Below are 19,609 nucleotides of genomic sequence, written 5' to 3' on the forward strand. Positions count from 1 at the left end.
TTTGCTGAAAGACAGTTTATGTGCCATTACCAGTTATTTTGTGTTATATCTGCAGGGTTTTGTGTGTGTGTATACAAGATAGAGAGAAGAGCCTGGGAGGCACCATATTTTCTCAGCAGGAAAACAATCATACCCATTAGTCTAGCTAGTTCTCTTTATGAACTGACTGTGGGTCCCGGATTGTTCTCCACATTCAGCTGCATGTAGGTTTCGTGCCAAAGAAGCCCGAGTCCTTGACATTTGAGTGATGGGGTAAGAAGGGTCCTGGGATATAGACTCTTTCACTGCATAGCTGCAAGCTGAAGCTGAAAAAATTAGTTAAAGGAAGTATTAACTATTGAAAGAGAGTCTTTTCTAGTATAGGGCGGCAAATTCAAACAATCACAGTTGCCACTTTAGGAGTATTTTATTATCAGGAAAAGCTATAACCCTGAAGTATTTTTATATATTGATATAAAAATCTATAATTATTAGAGTAGTCCCTGAATTGCTGTCACAGGTAACAAAGAAGATCAAATGGTAGTGGAAAATAAGTCCCGCTCATGGCCATGTGGGATTAAATGTGGAGCCATCCTTTGGCTTGTTCTGCCCAGATGTGGAGCCATGCCTTCTTCTGGATTTTGTATCTGTGAGGGACTTCATGAACGCCACAATGTGCTGCTCAGCTATGGCTCCAGGGAGATCTATACTGCCTGATTTAGGTCAGCAGTGTGCTGCCCCAGAAGTATGCTTGGATTCCTTGCACCTTGTTTTTAGGAAATTTCTTTCAATATATTTTCTTAGGTATACTTTTGACAATTCTATTGCTTAGTGAGGATGGAGATCCGCCATGAGATTTTTTTTTTTTTATTAAATTTATATACCGCCCTAGTCCCGAAGGACTCAGGGCAGTGAACAGGCACAAAATAAAATACATAGATACAAAAGTTAGAAACATAATTAAAACCAGATTAAATAATTTAGCCCAAAACAATTAAAATCCCAATAATTTAAAACAGATTAAAATTTCGATTTAAAAGAATTTTAAAACAGGGGAGAAAATTAGGCCAGGCCGGCTTGCTGGAATAAGAGTCTTAAAAGCACGGCGGAAAGTGCGCAGATCCGGAATCCTCCATATCTCTGGGGGGAGCTCGTTCCAGATAGTAGGTGCCCCCACAGAGAAGGCCCTCCCCCTGGACATTGTTTGGCTGACAGCACCCGGAGGAGCCCCTCTCTATGAGAGCATACCGGCCGGTGGGAGGTTGTTTGTGGTAGTAGGCGGTCCCGTAAATAACCAGGTCCTAAGCCATGGAGCGCTCTAAAGGTGGTAACCAAAACCTTGAAGCACACCCGGAAGACCACCGGGAGCCAGTGCAGCTCACGCAGGAGAGGTGTCACACGGGAGCACCATGTTGCTCCCATAACCACCCGCGCGGCCGCACTCTGCGCCAGTTGGAGCCTCTGGGTGCTCCTCAAGGGGAGCCCCATGTAGAGAGCGTTACAGTAGTCCAGGCGGGAAGTGACAAGGGCATGAGTGACTATGTGTAGGGAGTCCCGATCCAGAAAGGGACACAACTGGCAAATCAGGCGAACCTGATGAAAAATCCTCCTGGTCACGGCCGTCAAGGGCTCTTCTAAAGACAGCCGTGAATCCAGGAGGACACCCAAGTTGCGAGTCCTCTCCGTGGGGGCTAGTGATTTGCCCCCAATAGTCAGCGATGGCATCAACTGACTATATCGGGACGTCGGAAACCACAGCCACTCGGTCTTGGATGGGTTGAGCTTGAGCCTGAGCCTGAGCCTGTTCCTCCCCATCCAGATCCGCATGGCTTCCAGACACCGGGACATCACTTCAAGGGCATCGTTGGGGTGGTCCGGGGTGGAGATGTACAGCTGGGTGTCATCAGATTTTACCTTGGGACTAGCTTTATTATTGTTTTACTCTATTGGAGATTCTCTTTGGAAATTCTTTGTATGCTGTTGCAGTCTGATTGGTATTACATAAGGAAATTAACCCACCAATCATCTTTTGCTCCTTATGTGTGTGGGAGAAAGACAAAGACAAGAATGCTTTCTATTGTTCCGGGCTGTACGTGAGCAAAAACCTTCTTTTTCTCTCCCTTCTTTTCTCTGTCCGTCTACTTGCTATCACCTAACTTGTTGGCCATTGAAACTGACAAGGGAGCAGGGCTGCCTTATTTTGGGACAGACCGTGCCTATCAAGGGATACATGCCCTCAGAGCCTATTCTTTCTCCCACATACTACAAGGCTGAAGGTTCTTGAAAGTTCACCTGACAACTATTCTTAGTAGAAGTATTACAATTTCCGCTCTTCTCAGGATTAGTGGACCAAAAATTAACTCACAAAGTATTTACAGGAAAAACCTTTAACATGGAACATTGGTAGTATAGTTTTCCCCGTTGCAAAATTTGTGGGATACAAATTCCTTCTAAATTTATTCCTTCTAAATAAATTATGAAACGTCTCATAATCCATGGATGTTTGCTATTCATCTTCTACAACAAAGACTTGGTGAATTCCATCATATATTATAATCATTGTAGAATTCTATCTGAACTTGATTTTTTTTTCGCCCTAGAGAAGACTGAGCAGATTGTGAACATTTAAGACAGGGATGATACCTTTGGCCTACCAGAAGTTGATCAATTGTCCCATCAAGTCTGTGTGTTTACCTTAGTGTTCACATAAACAGATCTGGCCCTTCAGGTTTTCCAAAGATGCATCCATCCTTGTTGAAGTCTCATCCAGCCAGTTTGCTCCTGGTCTTTTTCTTTTTCCTTCTATCTTTCCTGCTGGTATAGGCTTCACCATAGTGCTGGGTTTTGCATAACGCATCCCAAATATGATAATTTGAGCCTAATTGTTTGTGTCTCAAATGAGAACTTTCCATTTATTTTTTTCATAACCCATTCTTTTGTTTTCTTGATTGCCCATGATGTTCTCAGAAGTCTTCTCCAATATAAAGTTCAAGAGTATCAGTACTGTTTCTGTCCTGCTTTTTGAGAGTCCAACTGTCAATTTCGTAGAGTGTCACAAGGAAAAAAAACATTGCCTGTGCTTTTCTCATCTTTGTGGAGATAGACATGTCACACCTTCTTTTCCAAAGCCTTCATTGCTATGCTACTGATAGCTCAGGTATAATTCCCTGCCTTATGCCTATGTTATGTGAGGCTGTCATAAGTTGTACTTAATTGACTTTTAGATGATGGCAGATTACATAATTTCAGGAGAAAGTACTTGTATTGTGGCTTCTGGCAGCTCTAGCCAGCTCCACCATTTGTCATCTAGGATAAGTCTTTGAAGGAATGCAGCGCCATCACATCAGCCAAGCCCTAGCTTGGGGCTTATCTAGACGGGTGTCCTCAGTTTGGTTGTGTTATTGCACCTGAATCACCCCTGTCTTTGTGCGGCAGTCGCAATGATCCCAAAGCATCCATTCCCATGTTGCTCCATACATTTCCTTACCCCTCACCAAGCCCGCTCCCCTTGCAATGTGGAAAACTAAGTTTTAAGCCAAGTGTGAATTTTACAGCTGAGTTATGAAATTGGGGGTGGGGGGGGCTATAATAGGAAATGCTGACACAAACCTTAACAAGAGCCTGCTAACGGGCGCCACTATAATAAAAAAGGAACAGATTAAAAAATGTCTAAAATGTAAATCTAAAGGACTAAGAGTAATTAAAATGGAAATGGCACAGGGAGGGAAGGCATGTAATTGTGAGATATCACTGTGCAGAATGCTCTCAGCTTTGTTTTGCTGGCTGTTTTTCTAATTCAGTAGGGCTTACTCATCAGTGGCAGTTCAATGCGCGTTAATGACTCTGGGATGCAAGCATCACTCTGGACAAAGAAATGATTATTGTGCGGTCAAAAGAAGTTCAAAGACAAGAAGGGAATTTCAGTTTTTCCCTTAGAGATCCACATTCAAGAGCATATAAATTAAGCCAAATGTTAAAAACCACAGTCTGAAAGCTGACTTCAAAGTCACAACTCTCTAATTAATGAACTGCGAGCTTCAGTTTGGACAAGTTGTGGTTTGATGTGCCCATAAATCAACATGACAGGCCTGTTTCACAGTCTCAGACAGGGCTTGTCATTGAGTCGCATCAGATGTAAACACGGCAGAAAAAAAAGGGGGGGGAATAGGAAAAGGAGGTGCAATTGATCAACAGAATTGGTAAAAACCCACTTTTGAAGCACATTATGCATGATCACAGGAAATGGCTATAGCCTCAAGAGGTTTTCTCCTTCTGCTGCTGCTTTTTTGAATCAGATTTCTAACAACCTTCAAAAGGGAGAATAAGAATTATGGAGCTTCTCCCCTGTGGCTGCAAGGCAATAACCCCCTGTTGTTATTTTGTGCTTCTTTCTGTTCAAAGGCATCAAATTTTAGTTTTTTAAGGATCTTTAACTCTATATTTGAAGACAAACAATAAAGGGCTGCCACTGTCATTCTTATCAGTTACCAGGGATTGTATTTTTTCCCCCTTTCTGTTGCCACTTCTTGTTAACCTCTTATTTGGTCTATTAGACATAGTTCTGAATGCAAGCCTGCATGCTGGGAAAACATGAAAGTTCAGATGAGCTCAGAGGGCAGATAAAGAAATTTGAAGGGGAAAGTTACACAGCAGAATGAACGATAAAAGTTAACTCTTCTAAATTGCTGCTGTCAGACAAGAGAGCGTCTCTGACACACAGATGATGGTTTGAAGATGAAGGAAAAATACTTTGTGTGTAAAAAGACAAGAAGGGAAGTTGGACAATGTAATGGAATTTCAATATTTAACAGGACTGATGTACTGTGTGCATGTATCTAATATTGCAGTCTCCAAAGCTGCGCTGAGAGAAGACTGTTCTCTATTTTAAACTGAATTATTAAAAATAGTGGATTGGATGGAAGGAACAAGCATCTTTTTTCTTTTAAGTGATACTTGTTTTACAGATGGATGGATGAGTAAATAGATGGATGCCTATTTTCAAATAACTTAGTTTATCCCACAGGTTTTTCTGAGCCAAATTCCTTTGTTTGAGAGAATATTCTTGCTAATTTGATATGCTGACAGTGGTCCATGTTAGACACACGTACATCTGTATACCATTTATTTGAATCTATATTCTCAATATTAAATTATTGCGAAAGCTATTTTGAATTTGACATTTGTTACAGTGCTAAAGTGGATTGACTTAATGCATCATTTCATGCATTGTAACAGTCCCTGTTATTGTACCATCTCCTGAAAGCACATCTGTATCCTTAAGTAATACAGTTTTTAATCTAAAACCAGTGTGCTTTCAATAGTGGGTTTTTTAAAAAGTCTTATTTCTTCCAAGTAAGGAAAATTTACAGCAGGGTGGAGAATTTCTCTATTTCCATTTCTTCAAGCCAGTTTTCAAGTCTGCAACTTAACTCAACACTTCTACTCTGTTTTGCTTTTATTAAAAATTATCCTACTGAGTATATAAAATAGGCAGGAGAAGGGGAGAGATGAGGGATTTGAAATACAATTTAGAAAATATTCCAAACTTTTTTAAAAAAATTCAACTTAAGCTGAATAGGTTGTTTTAATAAAAGGCTGTTTGTCCTCCAAAGTTATGACAATTTATGTTAGGCAGTAGGGAGTAACCCAAGAAAGGAAAACAGACCTTTGACAGCGGCTTTAGGGAGGAGATCAAAAATGCAAGTTTTATCAGGATATTTCAGCATTCTAACAACTGACTACTGACCTGACAACAGGACTGCACCGAGACCTTTTTTGTGTGCATTCAATTGTGAGAAGTAAACAAACTGCCTTGTATCCTGTGTTTGGTAACTGGGTGGGGAACACAGTTTGGCAACGTGTGTTGCTTTTAAGTTCTTTCTTGGACAATGGGTTTGTGTACTTTTTTATTCTGGCTTTTTAAACTGAAAAAAAACTTTCATGAGCTTTTCCTGGAGGATAGCTGTGAAGACAACAGAACAAGCATCAGTCAGCTTACATAAATAAAGCTGGCTTTAAAATATTAACTTGCGGTAAAGTGGCAAGTCACTGACACGTCCCAAGCAGGGAGCATTTTCATACTCAAGCATTCCTTTTATAATATACATTTTTCAAAGCGATTAACATCTGAGATACTGAACAATTATTAGACCCTGGTTTAATTGTCCTTGAGATGTATCTTAATTGAAAAACTTCAAAAGACTATCAAAAACAATGGAATTATGTGGGGGCAGAGCTGGTTCAGAACTGAAATGGCCTTGCTAATATTTTTTAACTTATTTACATCTTTGTTGTTCTGGCTATAAATACAGTTTAAGAAAACAGAAGTTCAGTTATTTATTTTAGTCACTGAAATAATGGGCTGGTTAATAATACACTAGAGGAAGGCTGTGTTTCCAGCAAAATAAGCTTCTTGCACTTGTACCCATAAACCTATCTGCTCAGAGTAGGCAAACTCTATTTAAGATTTGTTGGTTTATTTGCTAGATTTATATCCTGCCTTTTCTCCAGAAAGGGACGCGGTGGCTCAGTGTCTAAGACGCTGAGCTTGTTGATCGAAAGGTCGGCAGTTCAGCGGTTCTAATCCCTAGCGCTGCGTAACAGAGTGAGCTCCCGTTACTTGTCCTAGCTTCTGCCAGCCTAGCAGTTCAAAAGCACGTAAAAAATGCAAATAGAAAAATAGGGACCACCTTTGGTGGGAAGATAACAGCGTTCCGTGCACCTTTGGCATTGAGTCATGCCGGCCACATGACCATGAAGACATCTTCAGACAGCTCTGGCTCTTCGGCTTTGAAATGGAGATGAGCACCGCCCCCTAGAGTCGGGAACGACTAGCACATATTTACAAGGGGAACCTTTACCTTTACCTTTTTTTCTCCAGAAGCTTAAGGTAATATACAGCATTCCTTCCTTGATCTTTCCCCATAACAGGAATCCTGTGGAATAAGTTAGAGTGAGAGGGAAGAACTAATTAAGTCATCCCATGAGTCTCTATGGCTGAGAATAGACTTGAATTTTGGTCTCCACAATTTTAGTTCAGGGCATTAACCACTGCACCATACTAGCTCCCAACATAAGATAGCAACTTTATATTTAATAATGTGTCTTTTGATCATTCCCTTCTACTACATAGGTTTCAGAAAGCTAGCAGATTTAAGAAATGAACTTTTGTATAGTTAATTTCAAGACAGTCTCTTCCTAGTTAAACGTGCCCTTAGATAAATGATGTAATACGGATTCAGTTCCATCTGAGTAATTATGGTAACGGCTTTTAATAGACATGTTAAGGATAAAAAGAGAAGTGCATTCGCAATTTGGAATAAAAAGAGTTTGAACACGCATCCCCTGCCATGAACTCCCCTTGCCAGTGGCAGAATATATTTTCTTTATATAGCAAAAATAAAGAATAATTGGGAGGGGGTGATTTAAAGGAGAAAGAGGACAAATAAGGAGAAAGGACAAGATAGGATACTTAACAGTGAGTCCACCCTTTCCTCCAGTCCTATTATGTTTATGGTCATGGGAAGCCCCATTTTGCCATTGTTGGCACCAGTTTCCCAAGAGGTGTGTTTGAGCAGTTCTTTTGATCCTGCTGTTGTCTCTCCAGTCAAGGAGATGCTACCAGTGGTGGGTTCAGCCCGGTTCTCCCGAGCTGGTAGCGGTGACGATATGACGTCACCGAACTGGTTCCGACCCCCCCACCCCCTACGCCCCCCCACCCCCTGTGTTATTCTTATCTTTTATTTGGCCCCACCCCCAATCTATTGCTGCCTCCTGAGTCCCAGCTGATGGCTAGAGGGAAAAAAACTGTTTAAACTCTTGCCGTGGGGCTTCAAAGGGTTACCCTACAGCTGATCAGTGTTAAAAGAAAAGAAGTGGGTAGACCGATGCCTGCAAAAACAAATGCCTGCAAAAATACATGAGTAGATCAGTGCCTGCAAAAATAAATGGGTAGATCGGTACAGCTCTGCAAGCAGTTAAAAGCCTGGTAGACCAGTACCTCTGCTAAATCCTAAATAATTGTCACATGACCATCAAGCCATACCCACAAAATAAGCCACACCTAAAGAACCGGTAGTAAAAAAATTTAGAACCCATCCCTGGATGCTACCCATGTCATTTCTGTCTCAAGGCCAATTTAACTATCATACTGCTCAAATGTACAGTGCTAAGAACAAACCAGCTTTTTATGAAAAACTTAATGGTTGGTTTTCACAATACTCTAGATTAAGCTGAAATAGAATTAGATAGTTGCAGTTAAAATAATTAATCATATTTATATAGCTGCCTATCTCATAAAATAGCGGTCCCCAACCTTTTGGGCATCAGAGACTGGTTTCGTGGAAGACAATTTTTCCTTGATTGGGGGGGGGAGGGGGGATGGTTTCAGTTTTGCTCACTTGCTCGTCCACCACTCACCTCCATCTGGGCAGCCCAGTTCCTAACAGACCATAGATTGGTACCAGTCCATGGCCTGAGGCATAGGGACCCTTGTCATAAAACATGACTAAAAACAAGCCATAAAATAATGTGTGAACCAACCATTGTCAAAGCTTGTTGTATAGCACTGGCATTTTGAGTCATAATATAGCTTATTTGTTTGGCATATATATTATGTAAACCCAGAATTTGTGTGTGTGTGTGTGTTAACCTTGGTTTAGGATTAATATGTGGTCTGCCTGTTCTTAGTATGGGGTCTTTTGTTTTGAACCCTTGGCTGTTCAGCATTCATGCATTTGAACCAGTTGTATTATATTTTTCTGCTATTGTTAATTTTGACAAAGAAAGAAGAGGAAGGGAGGATCTGCTTCTCCCGGTTATTTGGTGTGTGGAAGCAAAGGAATAGTTTATTTTCTTGAGAAATGCCTATTCATTTCAGCTGGAATGAAATACAGGTGAAAGAAGGTATAACATTTGAGCCAAAAAGTAAAAACAGCTGCAACATTTGATCCAACAAGTGAAAATAAGTAATTAAAGCTCCAGAACAATATTATCTAAGTGGGAATTTGTTTCAAGGAAGGGTTCTCCCTGGTATATTTTGAGGAGCATTTCTTCAGATAATTCTGGTCTGGTTGGTTGGGAGAAAAATGGAGTTCCCACCTTAATGGCAGGCAATAAATGCCTTTATAGATGTTTTATAAAGACTTGTTCCAATCAAAATTGAATCCTGGTGACTCCAGTTCTGTGTAATTTTCTTGGCATGTCACTTGTAGCTTGTCATTGCCATTGCCTTTTTCCAAGTATTTTTTTTTAACTTCCCCATCCTGCCTTTACCAGTCAGCTTTCTTGCTGAACATCCTAGTAATCAGGCCCAACCATGATTGTGTATTATTTTTTAATCAGCCAAAGTGGGTAGATGCTGACAATACATTTTTAGAATGAATTGTTTGAAGATGAAAATAAAGAGTTTTCCTATAGGCAGTTTTTCTCCATTGTATATAGGTTTTAATACTTCAAATAGTCCCCATTCTTTCCAAATGCTGTTGTCTTATAGCTTATATATGTTTCTGTCAGTCAAGGGTTAATTTTCTTTCTGCAGACGTTAGCTGCAAACTCTCTGAAGCCCTCCACCTTGATATGATTCCTAACAGATTAGGGATATTAGATAATTTCCTTCTGTTTATTGTGCTAGTGCACTATGTTATCTTTCTATCACTCAGATAATTACTAAGGAAATCTACATTAACTTTTTTTGGCTAGCTTAAGGAATTGCTAAACATTGGCTTCATGCACTGATATTTTACACAACCAAAGTTTCCTCCTGTCATTGCTCAATAAATAAAAAGATCCTTATCAAAGCAGCAAAAGCTTTTTCATGGGTGCTTAAAGAACAAAAGTAAATAAAATACAAGACAAGTAAAACCTAAGGGCTTGCTTAAATGAAACAAAATGAAGGACTCTGAAGCCTCAAGTACTGCACATATTAAGTGCATTCAAATAAGATGTTGTTTGCTAAATTATGAATGTGTATAATTAAAATCTAGTGGCTGTTTCTATGAAAGATTTACAGTGTTATTTCATCGTTTGTCATGGCTAATTAACAATATTAGATGAAGTTTTTCTTCTTCAAAGGTCTGGAATTTTTCCTCATTTATTTATGTCAGAAGTGATAAACAGAGTAGTTAAAACCTTCTCTGGGGGCAGCAGTGAGAAAGCAACACAGTCTTTTACACCTCTAAGGGTTCAAGGTTCAGATCCTGGCAAGTATAACATCATAGCCTTTTTCCCTGAGATAATTTTTCCCCAAACTGCTGAAGTTTTTTTTTTTTTAAAGTGGAAATGATAGATTGCATGACAGCAACAGCCCCTATGGAAAATACAATAAATTAACCAATTGGTGCCTTAATAGCTGAGACAGTACTTTAATAAGTAAATAGAGCATAGCATGGGTTATTTATCATTACAATTAAGTGTAGATGTATGAGGTTCATGTTATTTTCTGTGTTTGGATTAGGCAGCTCAAGTTTATAAGAACTTCACGAGATGCCAATCATAGTGACAACCAAAATTTTTGAACCACACCCGTGCGCACTATTAGTAATACTACTACAGGGTGAATGCTAAGTCTCTATCTGTAGACGCCATTCACTTGAAATTGTTTTAAAAAGGTATGCCATAAGGTCATGCTTTTTAAATGATTTAAAAGTTTATAATTTATAATATTTAAAAAGTGCACGAATTTGGCTAATTCCATGTTGCCGTGACAAGAATTCTCCAGTCTGCACCATTTGAGGTTTAAGTTTTGGAAACATTGTCTTATACATGGAAGAGTTTTGTATATATTTTTGTACTACCTTTTTCATATTTTAATATTTCATCCATGTGTATGTCCCCATAAAAAATACAAATTATGATAAATGGAAGGGTTCTTATCTATTTTTTAAAAAATCTTAAATTCTCTTTTTTTAGTGCACAAATGTTGTTTAACCTTTATAAGTTTCCTGTTGGAACTGAGGGGACCGTTAGTCACCTCCTTCAACTCCTGGAAGGATTCACACACACACACATTTTTTTTTCTAAATATGTGTAATTGTTTAAATTACTTTTGAAAGAATGGATGACTGGTATGGTAAAAGCACAGTCCAATTTGCAGTATTTATTTCTGTGAATGCTGTGAATTCCACATGAGTGCTTTTGGTATAATGCTTGCTTTGAAGTGTGTCCATCTGCCCAGAAAAAGAAAAGAAAAAAAAAACATAGTTAAGCTGAGGTTGGCAGACAATATATGCACTAGTACGTTCCATTAAATAATTGTCTTTGGGCTAGATTTGCCTATCGTGGCAGCCATTTGGTGAAGGGCCTAGTCTTCCCTCAATACCACCCATTGTACCCATGAATTCCTTGAAAAAATCCAAATGTGTCATCATCCTGCTTTACAGAGCCTCCCCCCTCCCCCCCCCCACAAATGGTTGTAGACCCGAATATAATTATTTTAATAGGACTTCTCAGAAAAGGCAGCTTTTTAAGATTAGGATTTGGCCACCATTCTGAAACCCATTAACCTATAAAATCAGCCAATAATTTGAGGATTGCTTTAACAGGTCTGCATAGCCCGTGATCCATCATGCTCAATGTAACTGACTAGCTTTGAATTATGGCTTGCCATGTGATGACAGCTAGGTCCCTCATTTTTACACTTACAAGCAGGCAGCAAAACAGCAAGGTTTATTGAGCACCTGGTATGCTGCCAAGCTCAACTCTCGGAAAACATTTAACTAATGAGACATAAGATATGCAGACATGCTTTAAAAATAATAGACATTTGTGATGTCTGTGTAACTGTACCTTTGTATGGTGGTTAAGGAAATTCTCCTAAAAGCAAAATGCACTGGGAACTGCTCCTGCTTTCTTATATATGCCGGGCCCGCATCAATAGTTGCCTGAGCTCATAGCAGCAATTCTCGTAAACCAGCTGTAACTATTTGCATGACTGTTTGTATTCCTGCTACTTGCTGGGGTGTAATCCTGAAGTGGAACTAAATCTCACTGAACATCACGTTAAGTAGACATGCATAAAATTGCACTTTTCATAAGTCTTTTACCCCCTTACTGTAGTTCTGGCTAAGATGGGTCAGCAGCTTTCAAAGTTCTTGAAATGAATCGTTTCCTTCCCTCCTAAACATAAAAGTATGGAAGAGGGTAGTAAATATACGAAACTAAAAGAAGCGTATCGATTCTTTCTCTTTGCCAGCCGCAGCAGCAACAGGTGACTTCGCAACAGTTGGCCTTCCAGCAGCAGCTTCTGCAAATGCAGCAATTGCAACAGCAACACCTCTTGTCTTTGCAACGTCAAGGTTTGCTATCAATTCAGCCGGGCCAACCTGCTTTATCATTGCAGCCTCTTGCTCAAGGTAAGGGTGGGTTTTGAGGGTTGCCAACAATAATGGGGACAAATCACTCTAGCAAGAAAGATTTATTTTTTTCTGGAAAATTAGTTTGCGTTTCTTTTTTCTAGCTGTCACGCTTTAAACATAATAGACCCGTGATGGGGAACATATGGCCCATGTGCCAGAGGTGGCATGCAGCGCCCTCTCTGTGGGCACGCAAGCCATTGCCCCAGTTCAGCTCCTCCACGCATGCACACGCACCTCTCGCCAGCCAGCTGGTCTTTGGGTCTCTGCCACGCATGTGGGGAGGGCATGCGGGGAGTGCGTTTGTGCGGGGGGGGCTGCATGCCAGTGATGGGTTTCAAAATTTTTTACTACCAGTTCTGTGGATGTGGCCTAGTGGGTGTGGTGTGGCCTGGTGGGCGTCGCCTGGTGGGCATGGCAGTGGAAGGATTCTGTAAAATCTCCATTCCCACCCCACTCCAGGGGAAGGTTACTGCAAAATCCTCATTTCCTCCCGATCAGCTGGGACTTGGGAGGCAGAGAATAGATGGGGGTGGGGCCAGTCAGAATTTTTACAACCAGTTCTCCGAACTACTCAAAATTTCTGCTACCGGTTCTACAGAACTGGTCAGAACCTGCTGCAACCCACCTCTGCTGCACGCACTTTGCATTGTAGGGGTTCGGGCGTGCTTTGGGCACTTGGTCCAGAAAAGGTTAGCCATCACTGTAATAGACATTTGTGATGTCTGTACAACTGTACCTTTATATGGTGGCTAAGGAAATTCCTCTGAAAGCAAATGCAGTGGGAACTGCTGTTACTTTTTTACAGACCCCAGGCCCCAAGCTTCCAAACTACAGGTAGTCCTCGACTTACAACCTCAATTGAGCCCAAATTTTCTGTTGCTAACAGAGACAATAACTAAGTGAATTTTGCCCCATTTTACAATAGTTCTTCCCTAACAGTTGTTAAATGGATCACTGCAATTAAGTTAAGTTGGTATCATGGTTGTTAAGTGAATCTGGCTTCTTCATTGATTACTGGTCAGAAGGTCACAAATGGTGATCACATGAGTTTGGGACACTGCAACTATAATGAACACGAGTCGGTTGCCAAGCATATGAAATTTGATCATGGGACCATGGGGATGCTTGCAAGGGTCATAATTGTGAAAAATGGTCATAGGTCACTTTTTTTCAGTGCTGTTGTAACTTCAAAAGGTCATTAAATGAACTGTTGTAAGTCAAGGACTACCTGTAGTGTTCCTCTTGTGAATGTATCAGATCTTTGTTAGGCTGGTCTGTCCTTAGAACAGGCGACTCCTCATACAAGAGAATAATCCAACTCATGCTTTTTAGCTAGCTCAGCTTTTCTTGATACTGTTCTGACCTAGGCTTCCTGAGTCAGTAAAACACACGAGTAGTCCCAAAAACCTGTTTTATTTTAACAGCTTTGAATTCTGTTCATTCACAGATGAGTCCCAAATAGTTGTAAAGAGTCTTTCGGGATAAGGCTGATAATCACCCACCTTTATCTCCCTTGACAGGCTGCCAAAGACCTAATTGGCAAAGCCACACGGAGTCCAGAATCAAACAGAGCTTCAGACTTTAAACTGCACAGAGTTAACAACGTTGCTTCCTGCAAAGGTCCACGTGCCTTTGCTGCTCTTTTAAGTCTTATGGGAGGGGCCAATCATCTCCAAGCCATACTCCCGAGTCGTCCCTTTTGTTTTAACTGTTCTTGCCTTCTGGCAGCTCTGCACATGCACACACTGGGAACAGGCTCACCCTGTTCCTCTGCCTCGCTGAGGTCCGACTCTGGAGGCTCCGGAGGCAGCATGTACCTCCCAGATGGCCTTTTCTCTGCCTCCGATGCAGAGCCCTCATCCGAGCCTTCCCCAGACTCCAGGACTGGCCCATGTTCCTCCCCAACCTCCTCACTGTCCAACTCTGCTGCCAGCTCTGCAGGCTGCTGGCAGACCACAACAGATACAATAATGCAGACACAAAGTTCTGAGTAACAAGCTATATAGATAAAGAGTTCTGGATAACTTGAAATCTTCAGAGTTTTAAGTCGAACAAAAATTACACAAGTTAATCTTCCAACTTGTTTCATTTTTTCATGCCCTAAATGTAGTGTACTATTGGGAGACTGTCCATAAGGCTCTGCTCCTCTATCCAGGCCATGGTGCTCATAGTCCTCCTGCAAACAGTCTTAAGATTTTGCTAGCAATCATTGTAACATTCACCTATACAGGTAGTACTTACAAAAGTTCATTTAATGACTATTCAAAGTTACAAGGGCACTGAAAAAGGTAATTTATGACCATTTTTCATACTTACGACCGTAGTACTATCCCCATGGTCATGTAATCAAAATTAGGATGCTTGGTAACTGGTTCATATTTATGACAATTGCAGTGTCCCAGGATCATATGCTCAGCTTTTGCAACCTTCTAACAAGCAAAGTCAATGGGGATCAGTTATGGTCATAAGTTTACCATCTGTAAAGCAGAATAAATTGTCATGTAAACAAAGATAATTGTTTTCTTGCTTTTGGATCTCTGAAGAACATACAGGCATGAGGCTGGTTAGCAACCTGAAGGACATCCCTCTGTCTTTAATTCTGAATTTTAACTACCTTTGCCTCTTAATAACCATTTTTATTAATAATAATAATAGTAATAATAGTAATAATAGTAATTATTATTATTATTATTATTATTATTATTATTATTATTATTATTATTATTATTTTATTGACATTGTACGTATATACACGGTATACCCATACAACAAAATTCACTTAACGGCCAAAGACTAGGTCCAACACACATAACAATCATATACAGTTGTTATGTTTTTATATATTACTTGTTACTTGTACACCGCCCAGTGCAGGGGTGGGTTCTACTTACCTTTACTACTGGTTTGCTTCGCTCACTTGCACGCGCCCCTTGTTTCTGCACATGCGCAGAAGCTTCTGCGCATGCGCAGATCACCGATGACGACATCCGGGGTGGTGAGCAGGGCCTCCTCCCAGTTTTACTACCGGTTCTTGCGAACCGGTCCAAACTGGGGGCAGCCCACCACTGGCCCAGTGTGCCTTTTGTGAGGATGGATGATGTGTAAATTGGATAAATTATTCTGAGGGTAAAAAAAGAGTTTCACAAAATAGTGAGTTAAGTTACCCATCATGTCATATTTTTTTAACCCCGTTTTGCTCTCTTGCTTTCTGTAAGAGCATTGCAGTTCTTCGATGCAAAAAAAAAACCCTGCAAATTTTGGCCAGGCTTGCTCGTGTATATTTAACAGCCACTCGATGTGCAGAAATTGGCAGTTGAACTTTTTCACAGCGTAACATAAACATGCTGCTTTCTAATGACTGCAGTTCAATGTGTTGCGAAAGCCCGGGTCCAAAAGTTGACAATGCTATAGAGAGATGAGAGTCATGAACTGAACGTATTGTGGTAGTCACATTTTGAAAACATGCAATGCCCCCACCATCTGAGTCTTCTTTACCTTACAAAGTTTGAACAATAGATCCCCGTTGCCTTAATCCTGTGTTTGACAAGGGATAAGAAGTTTCACATTTTCTTTCTACCTCTTAAAATAGTCGTATCTATATTTACCATCGTTGAGACTTAACATGATATTGCATGAGTTAAACAAAGGGATTCATTTTAATGCTGTGTCTTTGCTCTAAAGCTACCTTATCTTTCCCCCCACATCCCCAAATGCCTAGGAAATTTGAATAGTCCTCTCAGCATTTCTAGATAACTCTATTGATTAATTTTACCAACTGGTTGACTACTTCATAGCAAATATATTCTCTTGACCTACTTCAGTTTCCTGCAGTTAGTTGTATCAAACCCAGTCCTCAGTTTATGGTAAACAACCTAGGAGATGCTTAATAAATTCCATCTCCGTGTGTGTGTCTGTGTGTGTCTGTGTGTGTAAGTAAGTCCTTTTCCGTCCTCCCCAATAGTTTAAATCGGGTGTCAAACTCGATTTCATTGAGGGCTGCATCAGGGTTTGACCTCAGGGGCTGAGTAGGCGTGGCCAGAGTGGTTGTGGCCAGCTTGACATCCTGAGCCCTCTGCCAGCCTCCTGCAACCATCCCGAACTCCGTTTTCACAGGCAGAGGGCTGCAGGAGGCCGTCACAGCCAAAAAGGGAGCCTGGGAGGGCTGCGCGCAGCCCACCCAAGCTCCATTTTCACTGGCAGGGGCACCCCGGGCCTGTCCTTCGCTGTTTCCAGGGCAGCCCCACAGGCCAGATCTAAGCACCTCACAAGATGGATCAGGCCCGCAGGCCTTGAGTTTGATACCCCTGGTTTAAATTATAAGGATGGGATTTCTTATTTCAATCTAAGCTTGAATTTACCCATTAAAATTCACACATTCCAAAGTGATTAATCCATTATAGATTTAACCATTAGGATTGTAATCTGAAACAAAATGAATTTGTGAGCAATCCTAATGCTCAACTGTTTCATCTATCAGGAGTTTTTTTTCCCCCAAAATATTTCATTGCTAATCATGGGTATGCATCCATTACATTTATTGCATTCTTCCTACCCCCAAAGCAAAGAAGGAAGCTGAAGAATTGTTTTTTGTTCCATTTAGTGGTAACCAAACATCCAGGGAGTCAAAGTTGAATGGAGTCAAACGCTTCTTATTAATGGTAGAAGATGGTCAAGTGGAAACTTTATGTGATATCAAGTGTAATATTGCCATTGTAGAGGCTTAAAAAGAAAGAAAGAAAGAAAGGAAAATTAAAGGAAATAGTATAAAGGTTGATTTGGTCATGTAAAACATTGTAGCATAAGCTAATTACACCTTCAGATGTAATTGAGAAATCTCACAAGCTATTTTTACATATTCACTTACTGGACTCTGGACTCATATCTTTCTAATTCTTTTTTTTTTTTTTTTACAAACAGTCCCTCTATTATTAAGTTTCCTTGGCAAGCTTCATAGCATAATATATCACTTAAGCTGTCCAAAAGAGGGCAATTGGGCAGTGACAAGATACACTAACATGTAATGTGAAAGAAATGAATGTGGTGATGCATGAAGTGTAATTTGTGCAGCAACACATCGGAGACACTAGTAGGTAATTCAGCAGTTGTGGCATTGATTGATGAATAGGCTTCACTGTCTAGTGTAACTATTAGTTCTTGCAACTTAGGAGGGGGGAAATATTTAAAAAGGGATTTACAACTGATAAGGCAAACATTAACAAAAAGAATTTTAATTGTTCAGTGTCTGGTATTAGGGTTTTTTCCCCCCTTTCATCTTCTCTTATGAATCCTACAGCTTTATTGGGTTTGGGAAGAAGAGAGGAAAGCTAATTTGAGAATTTAGACATGACAGAATACAACACAATTTCTTTATCGGAGAAATCTGATGGCTCTAAACTGATGTCATTATGAGGTTTAAATCAACTTTCTGCTTGCTTGAACATGGTCACCTGGGTATGGATGTACAAGGACACAAAAAGGTTGAGCAACTTTAGTTGTCTTATAGCTGGCAAATACCTAGGTTTGCGAAATCAAGTTCCACAGAGGGTCATCTGTCAACTGTCCCCACAATGTGCATTTTTTAAGGCTGCACCTACTTTTTCTTTTATAATGAAGAAAATACTTCTCCTAGGAAAAAGGGACACAGCAAAGAAAAATGTGAAAGCTCCAGTCTGGAATAATTGGCAATGAATGCTCACATTATAAATACCCTTTTTATTACTGACAACAAAAGTACATAAAGTACACACACACACACACACACACACACACACACACACTTTTTGGAAATAAACATAGCTTATATGCATTCTGTGAAAATAATTTGTCCTACTATTAGGACAAATAATAGTGATAATTATTAAAAACATTACTATATTGGACTATAGTTTTAAAATTACTCACTGTAACAATTTTTTTTAAAAAAAAGCTTGTCATTTCTCTGGTATAAAATAGCATATGCCTCATTATAATTTTCTTGCTTTAGCTCTGTAACCGGAAGCCACAATAAAGCAAACTTAATTTCAAAAGCATTCCAGACAACTAGATTTCATCTCCAGAAGAAGAGTAAAAAAAAAAAAAAATCAAATGTGTGAAAGTTTTGTTTTCCTAATGGGCATAAGTGAAAAGTTATGTTTTTGATTTTTAGGATTCTGTTTTGTTTTGGATTTTTTTTTTTTTTGGCTTTCACAATTGAATTACAGAAAATTACAGCTTTGGTTCAGAAATACTTATCAGATAGATGGCCCAAAGAAATCATTAGGTTGATCATTATGAATATAATTTAGAAAGTGGAATGGACTTAAGATTCTGTCTGGCTATTCTGTGCTGGACAGTTCAAATATTTTTATTTGTTATCACAGATTAGTCTTAGTTAGGGAATCTTTGGCTCTCATGTTGTTCGGTTCTATCTCAGTAATTCATTATTGGGCATGTTCATGAACCTTCTGGGAATTGAACAGCAACATCTGGGAAGAATCAATTTTACCATTCTTAGTTTAAAACCTGTCATTAACAGATTTTTTTTATCTAATTTTTGTTCAAACACATCTTTAAATTTACTAAATAGCCTACGATGTGCAAGACATACTATGGATGGATTCTTCCATGCAAGCAGTCTGTGCTTAGATTGAAACGTGTGTTGTAGGTGCATCCAAAACTGAATTATGGATGTTGGCCTGGTCATGGATAGTACAGGAGTTCTGAGGTGGGAGGCCACAAGGAAAAGGCAAAACAAATGGTGGAATTGTGCAGCGGAGAAGAAGAAGAATGGTGCTGGGACAATTTGGGAATGGTTTGATTAACTGAGTAGCTTGGATTATGCCAGACATGAATTCAACCACAGCAGCTGCAGTAAAAGCAAATAAAAAGAAAGAAAAGTGTTAGGATGACTGGTGAGAAGGCTGGTCATAGGCCATGACAAGTAGGGAAAGAGGGATATCAGCCTTGTCCTATAGGACCTGAAATTTGTCTCGGTCAAAACACTTGTTAGCTTTTGGTTTAGCTAGACCACAACTTACCCTGAACTGGTTCAACTGGACTGAATCATAATGAGTTTGTTTTGTGCATGGAACAAAACAGATGTTCTATTTGTGCACTTATTTGTCTATGCTAAAAGAAAGTACATGATTACAGATGATCCTTTTTTATTTTTGAGGGTTTTTTTCCCTAACATGATGAAGCTGTAAATAATGAGATCTTGAGTTTATGGAAATTGGGGAGGTTGAGTTCCAGAATAACATACAGATTGTCTGTACAGTGTATTGGGCCATCCTTCTCTG

The 19,609-nt window shown here is 39.9% G+C and overlaps 1 protein-coding gene across 39 annotated transcripts in view; it reads left to right on the top strand.

Moving 5' to 3' along the window:
- The window catches only part of FOXP1 (forkhead box P1), a 631,964-nt gene that overhangs the window by 523,584 nt on the left and 88,771 nt on the right, over window positions 1–19,609 (top strand). For all 39 annotated transcript variants that reach the window (XM_034440573.3, XM_060684181.2, XM_034440574.3 and 36 more), the window contains one exon: window positions 12,170–12,329. In XM_034440573.3, coding sequence (XP_034296464.1) covers window positions 12,170–12,329 — 160 coding nt within the window. The remainder of the gene's footprint in view (window positions 1–12,169; window positions 12,330–19,609) is intronic.

The sequence above is a fragment of the Pantherophis guttatus genome, chromosome 2, assembly GCF_059756535.1.
Source record: "Pantherophis guttatus breed Tessera chromosome 2, ASM5975653v1, whole genome shotgun sequence".
NCBI lineage: Eukaryota > Metazoa > Chordata > Lepidosauria > Squamata > Colubridae > Pantherophis > Pantherophis guttatus.